General features: G+C 43.3%; 1 protein-coding gene across 1 annotated transcript in view; it reads right to left on the bottom strand.

Annotated features, from left to right (window-relative positions):
- LOC118787851 (protein unc-13 homolog C-like) overlaps positions 1-19,806 on the bottom strand; it is a 109,572-nt gene that overhangs the window by 11,888 nt on the left and 77,878 nt on the right. The window contains exons 20-28 of the mRNA XM_036543573.1: positions 19,146-19,272; positions 17,181-17,277; positions 16,350-16,493; positions 14,266-14,343; positions 13,262-13,339; positions 5,253-5,341; positions 4,673-4,816; positions 3,784-3,907; positions 2,961-3,020 (exon numbers count right to left, since the gene is read on the bottom strand). Coding sequence (XP_036399466.1) covers positions 2,961-3,020; positions 3,784-3,907; positions 4,673-4,816; positions 5,253-5,341; positions 13,262-13,339; positions 14,266-14,343; positions 16,350-16,493; positions 17,181-17,277; positions 19,146-19,272 — 941 coding nt within the window. The remainder of the gene's footprint in view (positions 1-2,960; positions 3,021-3,783; positions 3,908-4,672; positions 4,817-5,252; positions 5,342-13,261; positions 13,340-14,265; positions 14,344-16,349; positions 16,494-17,180; positions 17,278-19,145; positions 19,273-19,806) is intronic.

Here is a 19,806-nt window from a genome sequence, read left to right as displayed (position 1 = left end):
GTAGATGTACCTTGTCGGTGAGTGCAATTCTGCTCTAACTATCTGTGACCCGTTCCCTGGGATGAGAAAATGATAATGCCAAAACCTCAATTCACCAAAGAGTACAAACTGCGGACAAATTAATGATCCTCTAGAAACTTCTTTCTTTGAAATGGCTCCATAGGCTTGGATCACGCGTGGGAACGAGATCGATGCTCTCTTTGAAAGCACCCTCTCAAGACTCTCAATCTGTTGTGGCATCAGATCAGATGCACCGCCTCACGCTGACATCCCCCCCCCCCGAGTGGGGCCGTCATGTCCACTGAGCTGACACGGGATCTGCTTATTTTTCCCAGCCATGCTAGTGCGGTGACAGTGAGAATGGGGCTCTGACTCTCTTAATCAGAGGAGGGGGGCTTAATACAGGAGAACCTGCTCATTGATTTCTCTCTCTTATAGGTCAATTTTTAAGATCAGTTCCAAAACAACAGTTTTAATGCTATGTCAAAGCTCATTGATTAGGTGTTACCGCCGGCTGAATGCGCACTGACAGGGCCGAGGTTAGGAAAGTCCGGGACTGCCTATTAGTCTCGATTAAAGTCAACGCACGACCACTGGCCTTGCTAATAAGTCCTCACTGTGACACTTCTGTGCAAGCAGCCATTACAGTCCACTGGCTACAACAGTTTCAGATTCAATTACTTCCTATGAGTAACCAATTAAATGTTTTGGGAAAAGGGGGAAACACATTGACATCAGTAGTTTTGCTGTATATCTGATCCTTAGCTGTGATTCCCTTTGTTTAATGTTACATGGAACATCATGTGCTTTCCCAGAAGGAAAAGGCACAAAGATATACATTCTCATGATCGGTGAACCAGTGAAGATTTGATTACTGTCATGTCAGTGGAAGAACTTATTATATCACAATTACTGCAGCTCTGAACTGAACCCCAGAACTGACACAGTACTGACGAACTCTGATGGAATGCCACTGTGAAGGTTTTCAACATAAATAAAGTGGATTATCAGATTTAGAGTGAAATTAAACCATCTCACTTTCAGCAGGATATTGTGGTGGGTTTTTTTTAATTGAAATTGATGTCCAATTATTGCATTTCTTGATTGAGCTGCATTGTGTTATCAGACTTAAGCCTCCTTAATTAACTACATAAAATGAGAAGCAATTTAGCCAGTTTGGATTTGATGCCAAACAAAAATGTATAACCACAACTATTGTAAGATATTTTGTCATCACTACTAGCTAAATAAGGACTGTAGCAATACTTAATATGCAATATTTATTCCATTGAGAAATTAGTTATATGGCCACTTGATTTTAATATTGGTCAATGACTTTCCAAAATGAGTTCATGCAAGATCTAAGTGTTAATGCTGCTCCCCCTTCCCTCTCCTCTCTGGCTTTAATCACTAATGGAACTAGAATTTAACTGGTGTGTCTACACTGTTCTGACACCCCAACTTTTGCAGCTGAAAACCAAAGACAGACAACTCATTTACCACGCGGACCATTTAAATGACAGCTCACTTCAAACACCTGAGATCCAAAAACCACAGAAACCTATGTTTAAAGAAAAACAACCAAAACGTATGGTTATGATGACTGTGTTTTGATGATTGTGCTGAGAGGAACACCAACTGAGGGCTGAAATATGAAATATGTCTGACAAGCAACAGGTTTCCACAACAGCACGAGGGGTCATGGAGGTTTCTCTTAAAACATTGCCGTAGGTTTGAATCAGGCCCTCTGAGAGGGTTTTGGTAAGTGATAACAGAAACCCACCCGCGTGGGAACCGATAAGCTGTGAAGTGCTTTGGCTCCACTCAGCAAGTGCAGCGCAGCAAGGGTTCTTTTCACAGGTGGAGAAATACCGACCCACAATGCACTGTGGCGACAACCCTGGCTGGTTGTGACTGACAGTTGCAACAGCTGAACAGCAGCAGACAGCACATTTCACACTGAGCACTGGGCAACCGTGCCAAAACCCCTGACAGCACTTCACACTCAAAAGCAATTTCAAATAAACATATTATATCACCACTCCAAGCCCACCCATGCCTTTTAATCCTCACAGGAAAAACCTCAAGATAGCAATGTGTGTGGTAACAGACACATTTAAAAGCCTCAAAGTGTCACATTTTGGGTTTATATTTGCATTTGCATTTGTAAAAAAGCAATTGGGAAAATCAAACCGCTCATATATTGTGCGATTTTACTATCATGCTCATGTATTCCAGAGTTCCACACCATTTGACGTCATTATTTGACCTCTGAAGAGCAAAATGTTTCTTTACTTGCATCTCATATGGAATTGTCCATCTTTATTCTTAACTGCTCATGAACCATGAACTATGAATCACCTCCATGAATCTCCAAGTATGGATGACAACTGTGGTCCTTACAAATGCAATTGCTGTAATAAAAATGGCAGAATGACAGTAATATGCACAAACATTAGTCTACAGCAGTCTAATACTGATTCATACAGAGACTGGACACATTGATTAGCCATTGCACTGTGGTTTCATGTCTATGGGATGTTTACATGATGGTGGTTTAATCAGCTGGGGAAACACTGCACTGTGCCTTAACGCCTTTGGTAAAAATTATTCTGCTTTGTTACACAAGTCACACAACATTTAAATCTGGAGAAGCCCCTCCTTCATCCTGGGTGATGGGTAGGTCTCACCAAATCATTAAAATAAAACTTGGTGACACTGAAATGAATTAGGCCTGCAATGGAGTTGTCACTAAAGAGGGAGAGTTATGTTTACTTCTCCAGAGATGCTCAGCCACACCAGATGAAAGGCCCGCTCCCTTTGAGCAACGTATTTGGCCAGCACTGTATTCCCATTGAATCAAAGCAAAATGGTTTTCCTGCTGGCAGGAGGGATGAGTGATCAAGGTGCCATTGAGAGGGCCCACAGCAAGACAGATGTCTGCCATGAAAAAGCCATACCTTCAGTTTGGACAGCTGTCCCAAGTCCTTCGCAGCACTGAATATCATCTGAGCTCCTTGCTGTTAGAGGATAAAAAAGCACACATAAATATCTCTTTAAGGCAAATCGATGTTAATGATGAACATTGTAGCTTCCAATAAATATGTGTGATAAATTACCATATGGCAAACATATGGAAAACAAAGGTGGGCATAGATAAAGCTTTATTATGCCCTACAACACAACATTCACAAGGCCACTTCATGGCCATTTACAAACATTTATAACCTGCACTTGACATAGTGTCAGGTTGTTATGATGCCGTGGATATTGTGAGCTGTCACAAGCGCCAGTGGAGAGGTTGTATGCTATTCCAGCCATGTGCTGTAAATGCAATAGAGTGAATCCTTTCCTGCTGTGTGCACTTCGTCAGTGAAACACCACAGAGGCAGGTGAGCTCTGTGAATGTTTAATACCCTGAGTGAGGGGGTGGCACGGCTGAGCCTGTGTGTGTGTGTGTGTGAGACATGTGCAGGAAAGAGATAACAGCGGCCTGCTTCTCACGACAGGCGTCGGCACATCTTGACGGAAATCCCGACACAGGGGATCAGCGGGACGTTCCATTTCAGTAGAGTAACCAATCTGGGTGCTGTACAGTAGAAGTGACCCCCACCCCCACCCTCCCCTCTGGTGTCGTGTGTACTGAGATAGGTTGTTATGGAAGGAAGAGCACAAATGAAGAGAAATGGTTTTATTGTCGAGATGAAAGAGAGGAGTGTGGCCACATCGTGGAGGGCGTCAGGGGCGGGGGGGGGGACAGGGGGCTTTGCGGCGGTCACTTACGGTCTGGTCTGTTAATGGAGGCAGGACAATCTGCCTCTCGATCGTGTTCAGCACGATCTTCCACAGCTCCTTCAGCACTCTCTTCAGAACGGTCTTCTCGCAGATCTTCGCAAATAAAATCAAACTGCAAAAAAGGACGGGGCTCAACATCAATATAAACGGCAACACTGCTATTCTTGCATTGCTATGCTTGTTTAAACCTGCGGCACTGCACAAGCAAAGCTTAAAAAAAAAAAGAACTCCAACAGAATGAAAATGCTTATCGCAGTGCCACCACTGCCGACCGCTGTCAGACGGGTTGCCAGGTTAGCGGATTTTCGCACAATGCTACAACTTGATGTCTTCATGCCATGTGCACCTTTAAAAATGGTAAACAATCATATGTCAGAGTTCAATAACCCCTAATGTGGAATAAATGTGGCAGCTTTACATTTTAATCTTCCTGAATTATAAAACCATCGGCTTAGGAGGTAGAAAAAACTTTAGACTGGAAAGGATTTAGCATTTGCATATGATTAAGAGGATTCTCTATAATACCCCATTGGCCTCAATGTTGCTTTGATGGAAGGGCTGCGACAATTCCGACAAGCAGCCGTAAAAACAAATGTATATATATTATTTGTCACCATATTCACAAATTTTACAGGGTTTTCAAATGCGCTAGACTGGGAAAAATCCCATCCTTGTGCACTACATTTGAGATGAATTAGAAAAATGCATGTCAAAGTGAAACTAGAAAATGTGCTCTCTGAAACAGTAGGCATCTTTCTTGATAACTTCTGGCATTTTATGCAGAAGTTGAGTATCTTAATTAACAAGTTGTCTTTGCATTTCAGCATGCTGTGGTGGAGCATTGGGTGTCTGGGGTGGGGGACGAGAGGATCCCTACTTCTTATCCAGCAGGTCCATGAGCGGCCGGAGGACGGTTTCGGCGTCCATGGCGGCGTTGCTCTTTTTCGCCGCCCCGTTCCCTTTCATTTGCACCAGCTCCTGGTTCATCTGCTTCACACAGTCCTCTATAACAGGCTTGAAACTGGTGGAGGGAGGAAGGGGCAACAGCTGTAATGCTGGAGAATGCTAGCTAATAACAGCTATTACTAACAGCTCATTAACTGACTGATCCCATTGTGCTGTCTACACTGTTTCAGTCTAATTCCCAGTGTTTCACATTCAAGTTTTCTGTAGCTGACTAATAACATTAAAGCACTATTATTGAACAATGGTAATATTTGTCTCGGCCTTGCCAATCGTCAGCTTAGTGTAGGCATTAGCAGCTGAGAGTGTTTTAACTGTGCAATGTCAGTGATGGGATGCAGCCAAAATAAAATAAAAAACCTGTCTCCTACTATATGACAGGTATTCCTCTGACATGCTTTGTAAGAACTGAAACAGTTATAGACTTCAAAAAGAAGCTACTGGTTTTAACACTCCGTTCCTGTGCCAGGTTCGGGGGCTGCTCCGGTGCTCACCTGGACCCGAACACACCGCTCAGCTCATCCAGCACACCGTTCAGCTTGTTCTGCAGCTCTTTCAGGAGGTCGCTGGCCTCGGCGTCCAGCTGGAAAAAGAGAAGAGCGGCGCGTCAGACAGACGGGCGGGGAAGGGCAGAGTCCCGCAGCGATAAGCGCAGCGGCCATCGTGGGCCGGGCACCCATCTCCACAGATCACAGGCCACTGCTTTCGGACCACTGGGCCTCCTGAACACAAACCGCTGATCTAATCTAGCACTCGCTGGTAATCCTTCTGTCAGGCATGCTCCTGTTTAGCTGCATGCATTTGACAGAGGTGTGTGCTATCTGATAGTGACAGAAAGCCAAATAATAAGCCAAACAGTATGGAAGGGGAGTTCAATGCCAAGACTGCCGTATGGAGTAAGAGACAACAGTGCGGGGTCTTATTGTGCTGAATGCATTATATATGCAAATCACACATTTGCATTTTGATAAAAGCTGAATGGATCTCAACCGGTGTATGCAAGGGAAAATATAGCTGGAGCTGGATTAAGGATAAGATACAGTACAGGTTCAGGAGTAATTAGCATTTCAAAATCCGTTTGAGTCTGCAGAGCGAAATGGCTCTGCACAACCTAATCAACACCGAACAAGTGGTCCAGACTCTGCCAGAACGGCTCCGCTTACATTTTGCTGCAAATTATTGACTGTGGTTCCAGGGGAATCATTTCCTTCCTGTTAAATGACTTCACTGTACAGACTTAGCCACAGAGATTTGTGTGCCTGTGTGTACACAGCATAAAATGCCTCAATTAAATCAAAAGCTTTAATGTTACTGCAGTCTCCTGTGTACAGACCTTGCGTTTCTATCCGACATGTCAAACTCACTCATCTCAAAGGGACAGCGTGATTAACTAAATGCATCAATCATTAAAATTCCACAAATCTGTGCTGAGGGAATAATAAATTATGATGTTTTCCTTGGGCTATCCTTGGGCAAAGCTTACCGTGGTTAGACTTTGACCTACCACAAACTCTGCGCTCCCTCTAATAACGTTTATCCAGAATCATATTTGTTTTGAATTGAAAACTACCTTCGCTGCCTATCTACCAGCACACTGAGTGTGACAAGCTATACAAGAAGATCGCTTGCAGTAACTTCTTCCTACTTCACCTGTAGGAACTTTTTGACAGTTGTGATTGCCAATCTGATCTGACAAAGATCCACACAGACACAGCTGCTGCTGGATTTCACAGACAGTATACACTGACATAGAGTGCAAGTTCAGAGAATTCCCTATTTACTGTCCATTCTGTTAAAGCCTTTCAGTGATTGTAATGTGTTGTTATGTGAATATGACATATTCATAGCTGAATCACTCTGGCCTGAGAGGTACAGGAAGAGACGTCCATGTATTCACAGAGACATGGTCAGAGCAACTCCACAGGGCCTTGCTGCATAACAGCGATCACAAATGAGGTCTCTTGTTTTCTGACAGACGAATACAGCATTCAGAATGAGTGAGGAAATCTTTTGCAAGACTGTGGGCATATTTCAATCCTCAGACCAATTGAAAGCACAATTTTCTTGTGAGAGTCACCTCTTTATTTTACCCATAAAGCCCTATTTCTTCAATGTAGAGGCCATGACTAAATGTAGTAATGGTGACTCACAGGTCCACCAGGGACACAAATGTATGAGTTTACAGCCGTTAAGCTGCCAAGTTTTTAAAAATGTCATTTATTATGACAATACAATTTCCTTTCATTTCAGATCGAAAGAACTAATGAATCTTCCTCTTGGTACACTACCGGAAATATAAAAATTCATGGCCATATTATTTCCCCAAAACAAGAGAATTTATCATTAAATCATTTTTATAATGCTATGTATAATGCTATAATGCTATATCAGCTATGTACAATAGCACTGTGTGAACATACAGATATGAATGCAGGAGCAGTTTCAAAATCTGCCCAATTAAAGAAAAGTTGATCAGTAGAAGCATGATGATCAGACCCTCCAGTAACCCTGAGAATAATGCAGGGAGGCAGCAGCCAAGCCAGCCTGAGTGCAAACGCGAACACAGCCGACTGAACCGCCAAAAAGGGCCCTCTGAACCTCCGGAGCAAGCGCAGAACACCATGAGGAGCAACATGAGACCCGCAACAGAACAATCATCTGTGTGGTATTAAGCTGCTCGTTAAGCCCCCTCGTTAAGGTGCTCGTTAAGATGCCGGCGTGCGGGTACCGGAGATCGATTTGCATGCCGCCCACCGCTCTGTTCTCCCGACAGGCCGTCCTGTTAAATAAGGCGAGGCCTCCCTCCGCATCAGAGCGGGAGTGTCAACATGATCACAGTCAAGAGCAGCACACAACAAAGCGCCATGCACACGAGGCTCTGGGATTCAGAAAAAAGATCCAGCTCATGTAATCCACATCCAGGGCTGGAACATACGGCGAGTAATTTTACACGCTTTTCAAACTGTCTGCACAGGCTAGGACTACCGTGAGAACACGAGCGCGGCTTTATGAGCCACAAGCACGTATTTACGATGGGATTTATCATACGCGGAGCAAATGTTGCTGTGCCTTCGTTTGCATTCCACGTTCACGTGCGGTTTTCTTTACTACCCAGGACAGAATTTGACGAGCGCTCTACACACTGTAGTTTCATTTGCTGCAGCTCTCATGGAACAATTATGATGGACAAAACAGCGACTGGTTAGCAATGCCTGACTCTTCGGTGCCAAACTGTCCCAGTCATCAATGAAACCAAGCAGGTGCATCAAAGAAATTAATCCTCCGTAAACCAATAGCTTCAATTCTCAAGAATCACGTTTTATATACGTGCGCTATGATACTTGACAGATCTCACTGCGATCAGAGAATTAAGTGGTACCGAGTAGTGACTGGGACTATAACATTTAATAAAGATGAGAAATAAATGTACTAATAATATACTCTGCAAAACGCATGTTTCTTACTGCTGTAGCAGGTAGCCACAGGAGATGTGGTACAGCACGGAAACACTGCACCGGATGGGAGCTGTCTCTTCCCTGCCCTTGAAGAGTGCTGTCTGTTCAGGTCTGCGAACAGCTGTGGTGTGCCTCTCTGCTGGCCACCAGCAGTGTGCCTGCACACTGGCCCCTCTCCTTCTGTGGGGAGTGGCTCGTGGAGTTAACGAAGCCTCGGGCCAACAGTGAGCCAGACAAGCAGACTTTCCCAAGAACCAGGGCTGCCACATTTGGCTTTTTTCAGCCAAGACGGCTGAATTGTGACTGCTTTTGCACAGACAGCTGGCATTTTAGATTTTTTTGGAAATTTTTCTGTGCCAACTTAACAAAAACATGGATTTTGAATTGAAACAGCAAGATGGACTTGCTCCAGAGCAGAAATAGTCCTGTTTGTGTTTCCATAGAGAGTAGTTAGTGTTAGAAGCCATTTGGCTGTTTGGCCTTTTTCAGGCTTTTTCCAAAACTTTACTGAAGGCAAGTTTATTTGGCTTTTATTCTGGCCATGCAACGTCATGGTTTTTGGCTGTGCTGACAGACAGATGACACCACATGGCTTGCGATTTTGAAATCAGCCAGGCGACCCTGCCAGGAACATCACTCTCTTTTTTGTCCTTTCATGCAGAATCCTCCTTGGATGGGGATGCCTGCCTGTACCCCTCGGTCCCCTGAGATTCTGCTCATGACCATCCCCGCAGGAATCTGCAATAGATTTGTACTGTCTCTAACCACAACAAGACTGGATGTGACTTCTTTCACTTATGTTTCCCTACTTACCTGAGCCCTGAAACCACTCCCTTGTCTTGTATTTGTGTTTATTGGTGTTTTACGCTTTTTTTGCTCCGTTGCTGTCTGGGTGCTTGATCACGGCCGTGATTTCCTGCAATTGGTTCTAATTAATGCACCCAGAGTTGTTCTTCCCCTAAACTGACTCTTTGCCTAGGAGTGCCTGTTTACATCCAGTAGTACTAGGTGATGCTGTGCACACTGCCACATGCATATTGCTTTAAATTCCTTTCAAATAGACAATGCTTTGAGGGATTGTATTTAGCTCCAAGACTTACAAGCTGTATCCATACACTAACCATAACTCACAATGCTTGTGGCATTTGTAGAGGAAGGCAGGTGACTGTTTTTTAGTTGTGTCACAGTAGCTCAGACATCTGTAGAGGTGACTTAAATGAAAGCTAGCATATGCTTCTCTTCCTTCCAGGTGCGCAAGGAAGGAAAGTGATCAAGTATGATATGACAGATGATAAGAATCATGGCAGCCATCTGAGAGGTGAAATCAATAATGTATTGCTTTGAAAGACCATTCACAGTTGCACCGTACTAATTTGAGAACACCGCTTTAAAAATGATCAAACACTGGATGAAGCTGGAAGGGTGCTAGGCCGTTTATTCTTCTCACATGAAACTTTTCTCTTGTGAAAACATCTCTCCATAGCCTGGCATTCGCTAACAAGACATTGTTCGGAGGGCTGCTCTGCCTGGACGTCTGCTCCCCTGTTAGCGGCATTATATTAAAGGCCTGATCACCGTGCAATGTTTGTCACAATGCAGCTGTCACACCCCGGTCATAATGGAGAACCACAATATAATAAAGAGGGATCTCATGACTGGAGACCCTGTGGTCATAATGTTGATGTTTTATGGAGCCTGAGACAACATTCCATTACAGGAGACTCAAGCCCATCCTGGGCAGCTGTCACAGCCACAAATCACCACCCCCCCACCCCCCCCCCCCCAATGCCCACGAGAAGCTTGTGACCTGGAATTGAGCTGTGAAGGAGCACTCCAGATACACAATAAATACTCCATCTGACAAACCTTCGCCGTATCCCCGCTTCCATTCATTTCAGAATTAAGGTCACATGTCACATAGAATAGGAAGTGTTTTTTTCTAAGCTGGAAGCAGGAACAGAGAAGGTTGTGTGCACCATTTTTTGTGACTCTCGTAGAACATGGAGCTGGGTGGAACATAGGGTATGGCCTGGAGAGTCCCCAATGATAGGTTTAAGACCATGATCACAGCTACCTTCTGACTGGATTTACAGGTCTACAAATGAACTCTGTCATGGACATTTAGGGCATGCATTCATAAACACTGTACAATATAAATCTGTCAAAGGTGTCGCTTTGCTCACTGTCCCCCCTGAAAGAGTGCTGCATAGACGTATCCCATCGGTACTTCCTGCTCTGCTTTATCAGCCTGCGCTCCCGTTCTGTAAGGGACCTTTAGACATTGGGATGACATTTAGTTTTTAATTATACGCCCAAAAAAAGATGTTTACCTTTAAAAGTGAAAACGACTGCTCAAGGCTAAGACATCAAGCCAAAAAAATTGACGTTTAAAACGCCTCGGCTGCAAGGGTAATCTCAAAGACGCATAACCGTTTGGAGACTCCGTCAAGCCGAGGCTGAAATCTTGCCTTTCATAGCAGCATTTTTGCAGCTGCAGCTTTTGTAACAGGGAGAGATGATCAAAAGCGGGAGAGACGCAACCCTGAGACACTGACTCCAGGTTGGAAAAACCGACAGCTGAATTAGCCGTGGGTACGAGAGGGAGCAGGAAAAAAAAACAGCTAAAAATACACATGTGAGCGTGGGACTGGAGATCTGTCGTGGAGGCTCTGAGGATGGTCGGCGCTCTGCTGTTGCATGCTGGGTCGATTTCATAATCTTTGCAGCTGCAGCGCATGCTGCTGAAGCTGTGAGGGGAGTGGGGGGGGGGGTGTTTGGGGTCGGGGCGTGCACTTGGTTTCATTCAGTTGGATGGTGATAGTGATGCTCAGTCCTATGAACACACCTTACAAAATGACACAGTCCCTTCCTCCTGAAGCACAGAAGAACAAGGAACAAAAACAAAATCAAAAGAAATAAGACCAGTTACAGACAACGCACACACACATGCACACATGCGCACACACAAACACATATAATAAGCAACTTGGTAGCTGAAACAATTAGATAATAGTTAGATAATAGTTAACATGGTTAGAAAGAGGAAAATTCTACACGTAAAATCCAGGGAATATTAGTACAATATACAACACAGTACGAGTTTGTACAGGTTATCTAAATGAACAGTGTTAAAAGGCACCTAGGCTGATTCAGTCATAAAACCCAGGGAAGGCATTACACCAAGCATTATTAACTGCAAGAGCCACTGTCTTGGTCTGTACTTGCTACACTGAAAAAACACTTTCCCCTGACAGTCCTTTTTAAATATTTGCCGACTCCATTCCACAAAACTTACAGATGACATGTAACTTAATTATATCTAATCACCTCCAAAATTATTAGCACCCTTGACTAAAGTGAACAAAAACCCTATATAAAATAACCAACCCAGGTAATGAGCTATATTTTATGCTCAAAAACATGAGAAAACTATGTTATTGAAAAAAAAACAAGATTTTTCTTTCTTAAAAGGATAGGTGTCAAACTTACTGGCATTCCTAAAGATTCTTATAAATAAAATCAAATTAAATTAAATCTAGATAAAAACTTTACTGCATTTAGTTGTATTGTGGCCTTTCATGGTTTGTTGTTTCACTGGGGTATGAAAATGAGATAACACACATTTGTAAAATTTGTCATTTGTCATCCATCACCATGGTGAAAGGCAAAGAGCTCAGAAATGAAAAGAAGTAAATTTTCAAAATTTTCAAGAAATAGACTTTCATAAAAGGTAACAGGTACAAAAAATAATTTAAAAATATATCCCTTATCACTATTAAGAAGTTTGAAACCACTGGAACAGTGGTATATATGCATGGCAGAGGATGCAAGTGTTTCTTTTACCAACGCATGGTGAGGAATATTGGGAAGATAAATCCCAGGGCCACAGTGGGACAATTGCAGAACCTGAGGTCACCAAGCCTCCAAATCTACACCTAAATACCACTTCCATGTCAACAGGCTATTTGGAAGGGTAAAAAAGCCTTCAGTGAAAGCAACCAACAAATGGAGTGCTTAGAGTTTGCTGGATGGCGTTGGCACTTGGACAGGAACTGGGTTCTATTTTCAGATGAGACAAAAATAGAACTCTTTGGTCATGTGCACCAGCAGTGGGTTTGGTGCCGAAAGCAGGATGTCTGTGCAGAAAAGAACCTCATCCCTACTGCAGAATATGGTGGTGGATCTTTGATGTTTTGGAGCTGTTATCCTTCCATCGGTTCTGTGGCCCTTGTGAGGGCCAATGGCCTCATGAACCCACACACCAAGATTGAAATACCAGGACATATTAGCCAAAAAGCTGGTTTCCTTTGTCAGGTAGCTGAAACCCGTTTGCAAGTGGATCTTCCCACAAAATAATTACCTCAGACGCACAAAATCCACAAAGATTACACGGCCACAAACGACCATTAACATTTTGTAATGGCCATCTCAATCTCTGGACTTCAATACCATTGAATGGTGAAACCCATGGTCTGAACTGAAGAGTGAAGCCCATAATTGACTAAAGGATGTAAAGAATTGGGAGACCATTCCTCTGTATTGAGAAATATCCCTCCCAATGTGGTCTCCAGTCTCATAAATCATTACAGCAAAAGGCTCACTGCCATTAACCTTACAACAGGAGGCTACATAACGCACTGAAAAAAGGGGTGCCAACTTACGAATGAATTTTAGGAAATAAAATTACAATATGAGTAATTTTGGTTTATTCCACTGAATCATTCATAAAGTAAAATATATTTCATTGAAAATTACAATATAGCTCAGTACTGGTATTATTTATTTTACACAGCCTTTTTGTTCATTTTTAACAAGTGTGCCAATAATTAGAGAGGTGACTGTTTATATACCTGAAGAAGGATGTCTGTATTTTTTTACTCATTAGATTAGTCATAAAACCTAGTCATTTTTTAAAGAGCCATAGGTGTCCTTTAAGTACACATCTACACAGACTAATTTCGCCAAACAGTAGGACACACAGGAAATCACTGGGCTGAGACTGAGTGCTGCAGGAGGTCTATGGTGTGTGGAGAGATGCGGGAACACACCTGCTTTCCACCCATGGACTCGAACATCTTCTCCAGCTGAACACGCAGCTGCTGGATATTGTTGAGGAGAATGCAGGGCTGTCAGAGAGACAACAGAAGTGGCATGAACAAAGCTCTGCTCTCAGTCATTACGCAACACTGGACTTTTAGAAATCTGACGTTTAACAACTGATAATTATTTGCTTCATGAAGCATCCATCATCTGCTTAAAAGGTTGCACGTCAAAACAAGATGCATCTTCTGTACAGGACAAACTGGCACATTTGACAGGACAATTTGTCAAAACCTAGGGACATGTATCTAAAATCAAATCAAAAACAAAATCATCTCCTTGGAGGTGAGAAATAATTTTGTTAAGTGGTTTCCAAGGAACATAAAATCCGAAAATGTAAAGGCACATCTAATCGGTGGGAGGTAATTTATGGGCTCATGTAGTACAAATATTACATTAAGTATTCCTGAAGAGAACAAAACAGTCAATGGCCTTCAAGAGAAGCACTCAAGCAAAATGCACACAGCGCAGAGGATATCCTTGGAGGAGCAAAGGAAGAGAAATATGCTTTTAATTGACTACAAAATTTGTTCTTGCTACCAAGGACGTGGTAAAAAAAGTTGCGGCCGGGACAGGTGAAGCTACAGTGCTCTATCACTGCTGTCACACTGGATAATGGTGCCCAACAGAAAGGCCAAACGCAAGGCGCTACATAACACTTAGAACAAATAGGATAATTGGCACTCATGTGACTCAGCCACATAGCAGGACAGGTTTAAACACAGGGTTGGGACTTGTGGGCTTTCAGAACCAGCCTGGCCATTACAGAGTAATGACACGTCCCTGCTGGGCTGCGGAGCAGTCGCCATAGAAACATGACAGCAGGACATCCCAAAGAAGATGACATGACAACAACACTGAGGAAAGTCCTGCAATTATGCAAAAAAAAAAATAAATAAAAATAAAAAAACAAAAGGTAAGGTAAACAGGTAAGGTAAACAGGCAGGCCTACCACTTTCTCCTTGTTCAGATGTGAGCTGAAGTCCTTTGATATGATTGCAGCGTACTGCAGAAGGACTTTGTTGATGGTCTGGAAAAAAAGGCGATTGGTGAATTGAAGATTCTTGAACCACGAACTTGGTAAAAGTACCTCTCACAAAAGAACTCTACTACTCACATTATTGTTGCCTGTGTTAGACTATACAAACATGACATATTTGAAAACACTCAGAGTGAAATTAATGATTGTCATAAAAACACCTGACATTGTTTCAACAGCATTATTTTTATTGATTGGGGTTGTCAGTCTAATGCCTCTAACACTTACGGATGAAGCCAAAAACAGGGAAAAGACAATAACTGAAGAGAAATAAAGTATTAACAATTAAGAGAATGTACACATCACCAATCATGACAATATGTCATGTCCATACAAATTATGGCAACATTTTTCTTCCTCTCATTCTCTTTGCTTATCTATCCATCTTCCATTTGCTGTCCTTTTACAGGCTGGCACACCAGCATGTAAGGATTTATGGGAGACGTAGTTTTGGTTTAAAAAAAAAAACATTGCACTTTTAATGAAAACTCTTATGTGCTTTATGCGCGAATCTTAAAAAAAGTGGTGCATCAACAATAAGAAACAAACACCTGAGTTAAATTAGCTCCTTTACAACAGCTCCTTATAAATAAAATATGTATGTATATGTTTATAAATATATACATTATACATATATATACTTTTTTAGTCTTTAATTTGCTCTGTGGTAAAGGACCCACATTCACTGCAACATTCACTGCAAAGGATGGAATGGAAATCTCCTTAGTGTAAAATGCGTGGAGGCTGAGCCGTGTATTACAGCATCCCATTTAAGCGCCTGGTACAAATGTATTAAATACTATTGATCCGTACCATGAACACGGTAGCGTTTCTTGTGACCTACATTGTGTTTGCTATGCTAACACTGTCAGCGACACAGCTCTTTTTTATAAGCCCAGTGTAAGAGCTGAAAGCAAAGGAAACCCATACTGAACATTTATCTCCAGTGCAGGCAGGCAGGATTTATACCCTGCAGGGGCGAAATCAAGGGAATCGATGTTCCCTCCAAGAAGTCTTTTGCCATTATTCATCAGAATGAACCCTACAGAGCTCCAGTAAGGTGAACAGGGACCAGTGTATGCCTGGCCATACTGCTGGATCCTTCGGTAACCCCCTATTCAGCCTGCATGATGATTAAAGTCCCAGAACAGAGTCATAAGTGTATATGATTGGTACATTGGTATATAATAAATGGTTGGCACAAGGGGTTCAGAAGTTGAACTCAATTGTGGGAGGAGTCCAGTTCAAGAAAAGACCAAATACAGACCTTGCGTTAAAACAGATATTGAGAGAGGATATTAGCAATAATTACGCATGACTAAGATGAAATGGACTGGAGAAATTTCCAATATTGTGGCACGCAAGGAGGGAAGCCAAGTGACAGGCTCATGTCTGCGCTGGTTATAAATAACTTATCATTACAGAAGCTGTCTGCGCAACCTTTCAGATGTAATTATAAAATGCCACACACACGCGCGGGCCGAGAAAAACTGTCCTTTAGAAAAAGAGTGCTGTTTAATCTCTGTCGTCTTCTCATTTATTCATCTCCTTGCCTGTCTCTTTTTCCCGCTCCCTGCGTCCCCAGTCTCTCTGTCCCAGCCTCCATGTGTTTCAGCCTCTGCCGCCACCTCTTTGTGTCTTGGAATTGATGTTGTTGTTTTAAGTCCCCATCACTCAGTGGTGGTTTCTCTGTCTCTGTTTTGGTGTGACAATATCTCTGTCTCTCTGTTTGTCTCTGCCCCCTCATCTCTCTTCCTCGGTCCCTCTGACCACGCCACTATCCCAGTCCTGCTGTCGCAATGCCTCTGTCCCAAGCTCGTCTCTGTCCTAGCATCGCTGTCCTAGTCTCTCGGTGTCTCTCTCTGTCCCTATCCCTCTCCCCCCTTCTCCCACCCCGGCTTTCTGACTGCTGCTCCCTGTGTCTCAATCCCTGGCTCTCACTCCTTTCACCTCTATACTCCTGGCTACCCATCAGCCTCCGGGGGCGCGGTCCCCACCTTGGCGAATCGGCACATGAAGTGGGCCAGCGCATGTGGGTTGGGGCACTCCAGCTTCTTGATGATCTCGAAGCTCTGGTTGAGCTGCGTGAAGACGTCCACCACGGAGCAGGAGAACAGGGCGTGCTCCGAGGTCTGCTGGAACTGCAGCGGGGACAGCACAAATACTGCAGTGAAGGACTGCATCACTGTCATTTCCACATATTTTTCCTTACCATGATCTTGGGCAAGTAAATATTTCACACATAACTCAAAAATACAAATAGCAGTGTTTAACTCCTTTGTAAACACAGGGACAGTCACTAATGTACTTATACATTTAAACAGATTACGTGTGCATATCTCAAATGCCATGGCATGACAACAATTTACATGAAATTCCAATGAATATTAATGGTTTTTGATATGGGAGTTTAAAAATCAGGTTTGGTATAAATCATACCAAACCTGCACACTTTATATAGGATTTGCCAACCTGCAGATGTCATGTCATGTTATATGTCATAATATATTAATACAGGTCCAATCCTCCACTCTCACCTGAGGAAGTGCAAGACCATTAGCCTCATCATATGAGCGTGTTACTGGCCTCAGCAGCAGGAGCCAAAGTAATTGCCTGATCCATTACACAGCTTTAGGAAATCGCCCTCTCGCACTCTATAGGTTCTGTGAACACCTCAAATTACTTAATGTGAGGAAGGTTAAGGAAAATGTGAGGTGCAAGTCTATCACCTCTTGAGGTGACAGAAATGGACATACAACATCCAGCACTTCCTGTGAGTGACGATCCAGCAAGACACACACACACACACACACACACACACTACTTACGCCATCTTTTTTGTCCCTCTCCAGCGCTCCATGCAGGAACTCCATGGACACGTCTTCATTTTCATCCAGCCACTGGATGACAAAGGGTTCAAACCAGCTGTGGGGGACAGGGACTTCACATTACTCCTCACAGAAGAGACTCTAACTGCACTCGACATATGCAGTGTGTCCACAATACGCACACTGTGAACGCTCATTGTGCGATCTGTCAAACTGCGCCTTTAGTCACGCGTCCCATAATAGAGGCCTGCTGAATGGTGAGACCCGCGCAGGAGCAAGGCTGTAACATTTACTCCTGGTCTGCGCCTGCGGGGATGTGAAAGCTGAGGTGAGGGCGCCCTCCTGTCTCACTGCTTCCCATGTTGTGCCCCCTGTAAGCTTTGTTTATGTGGTGGCCTAATTAGGCAACCCAGTGGAGAAACTTCATTATGGGGACTGGAATACATTTGTGCCATTGATTTGATTCAATTAGCTCCCGGAGGAAACACTGACACCGCACTGTAGCTTAACAATTCAATGCCTGAGAAAGAAAAACACTCCTTCAGAATTAGCTGCAGTCAATGCCACATAGAAGAAGTTACATTGATTGCCACAATCAGAGGCAACAGTTTAATTAATCACAAGGAGAAGAATGTACTAATTGGTAAACACGTTGCAATGTTTAGGCAGAGATAATTTGTTCTACTGTATATACAATAACATAAATGAGAGTCTTATTTTGAGAGTGACTGGAACTTTTTGTTTGTTCGTTCCAGACTGAATGCAGAAATATCCTGTGTGAATATACAGTATATAAGTTACAACAAAGCACCAGAACTCCCATGGTGAAATCAGAATGACTTTGAAATGATTACTCAATAAATATCAGCCAGAACTTTGGTGTGACAACATGAGGACCTTCCTAATTAAGACTGCTCGTATGGCCATATATTTCCTTGTTAAACTGAGCTGGAAACATTGCTGCTCAGCATTAAAAATGAGTCCTTCAATATGTGAGGCTTTTTTTTTTATGTTGGCTTGCAGTATGCAGTGCTGTTTAGTGCTTGCTCCTTGTAATATATTATCAGTCCTAGGATGGATTTACAGCATTTCAAAGGCATTAATGCAAATGGGAGCAGGGCAAATAAATATAAGGGCGATAAAGAATACAAAGTGTGTGGAGCAGAGCCAGGCCTGAGCATGGCGAGGAGAAGGGAGGCGGTGAGATATGGGGAGGAGCAGAGAAGGAGGACCCAGGAGAAGGAGCAAAGCAGGAGGAGAGGTTAAATGTAGAGAAGCAGAGAGGGAAGAGACATTGAGAGAATGGGGAAACACTGAGGCGTGAGGGAGAGATGAGTCAGGAGCAGCGAAACGTACAGCGGCGAAGAGGCAGAGAGGAGCAGAGAGGGAGAAACAGTGAAGTAACCGGCACTGATGTTGCGAGACAGGTGTAAGAGGGTACGGTAAGGCTCTGGCGTGGTTGTGCTGCAGCACTCCAGGAGGAAAGAGAGAGATAGCTTCTCTGTGCACCTGCGATCGCCTTTGGTAAAATCAATTCTACTTGAAGGGCTGTCTGATTGACAGTAGAGGTTCTGGGCTCTGGGCTGTGTTCCTGGCTGCCATCCCAACCCCCCACTCATAATTCAGCCTAATGGATTGGATACAATTCCACCGGCAACAGGGCGGTATGAAAGGGCAAGGTGCTCCTTCACACACATCACAAAATATGACTTGTAATACAAGCAGCGATTACCTTCCCCTCAATGTCTGGGAGCTGTGGGTCAACCATTAGCTAGATAAGAGAATACATATAACATATCCTCAACAATGTACAAGAAGCTGTTCATTTCTGTTTCCAGGGTAAATCAGGCTATCTCTCAAGTGAGAAGCTAGTTTGTGTTTGGTTTTGAAGGAGAGATAGATGGCTGTTATTGGAAGACAGGCGATTGTAGAGGTTACATCGGTGAGGCCAAGAGAGATACCTACAGAGAATACTCTGGCTCAGAGTCCTTGAAGGCGGGAAGATCTCGGACATATTCATTGTAAAACCATTTCACTTTGAAGTGCAGATTCATGTACTCCGTGCTCTTACACAGACGGTTCTTCTCGTGTTCTGTGAGAACAATAACACACAAAAAACAGAAGCATTAGAGTTAACATGTACGTGTGCACCATAACAAACATCCTCAACGGTGCTCTATGAATAACACACACAAATATTCACAGTACAGGTACTGCAGTTTGTATCATATCTGCGTCTGTATGTCACTGGATGTGTTTGCTGCCAACACATACTACCACTAGTTTGAGCAAACGCAGCACGATAACATCAGAATGTCACAAAAAACACAGCTCAAAAAATAAAAAGGCGCTGGGTCTTTTTAAAAAATATTTAAAGATTATACACATAAAGAACGTACCTCTGCTTTAGTCAGTTGTAAGGCAAACTAAACACAGTCTCTTATTTACCACTAAGGGTAAACATACATCTGGCAGCTGTCTTCCTAATATAGTTGCCCCTTTTATCATACTGAACAAAGACAGATGGGGAGACATGCTGGTCTGCACAGGCCTGGTCTTTAGAGACTGGGAAGCTGGACTTTAACTGTATAGTTTCTCAGCTGTCCTGAAGGCCTAATGACCAGCT

The sequence above is a fragment of the Megalops cyprinoides genome, chromosome 13 (assembly GCF_013368585.1).
Source record: "Megalops cyprinoides isolate fMegCyp1 chromosome 13, fMegCyp1.pri, whole genome shotgun sequence".
Taxonomy (NCBI): Eukaryota; Metazoa; Chordata; class Actinopteri; order Elopiformes; family Megalopidae; genus Megalops; species Megalops cyprinoides.
This window is presented reverse-complemented; position numbering and strand designations above follow the sequence as displayed.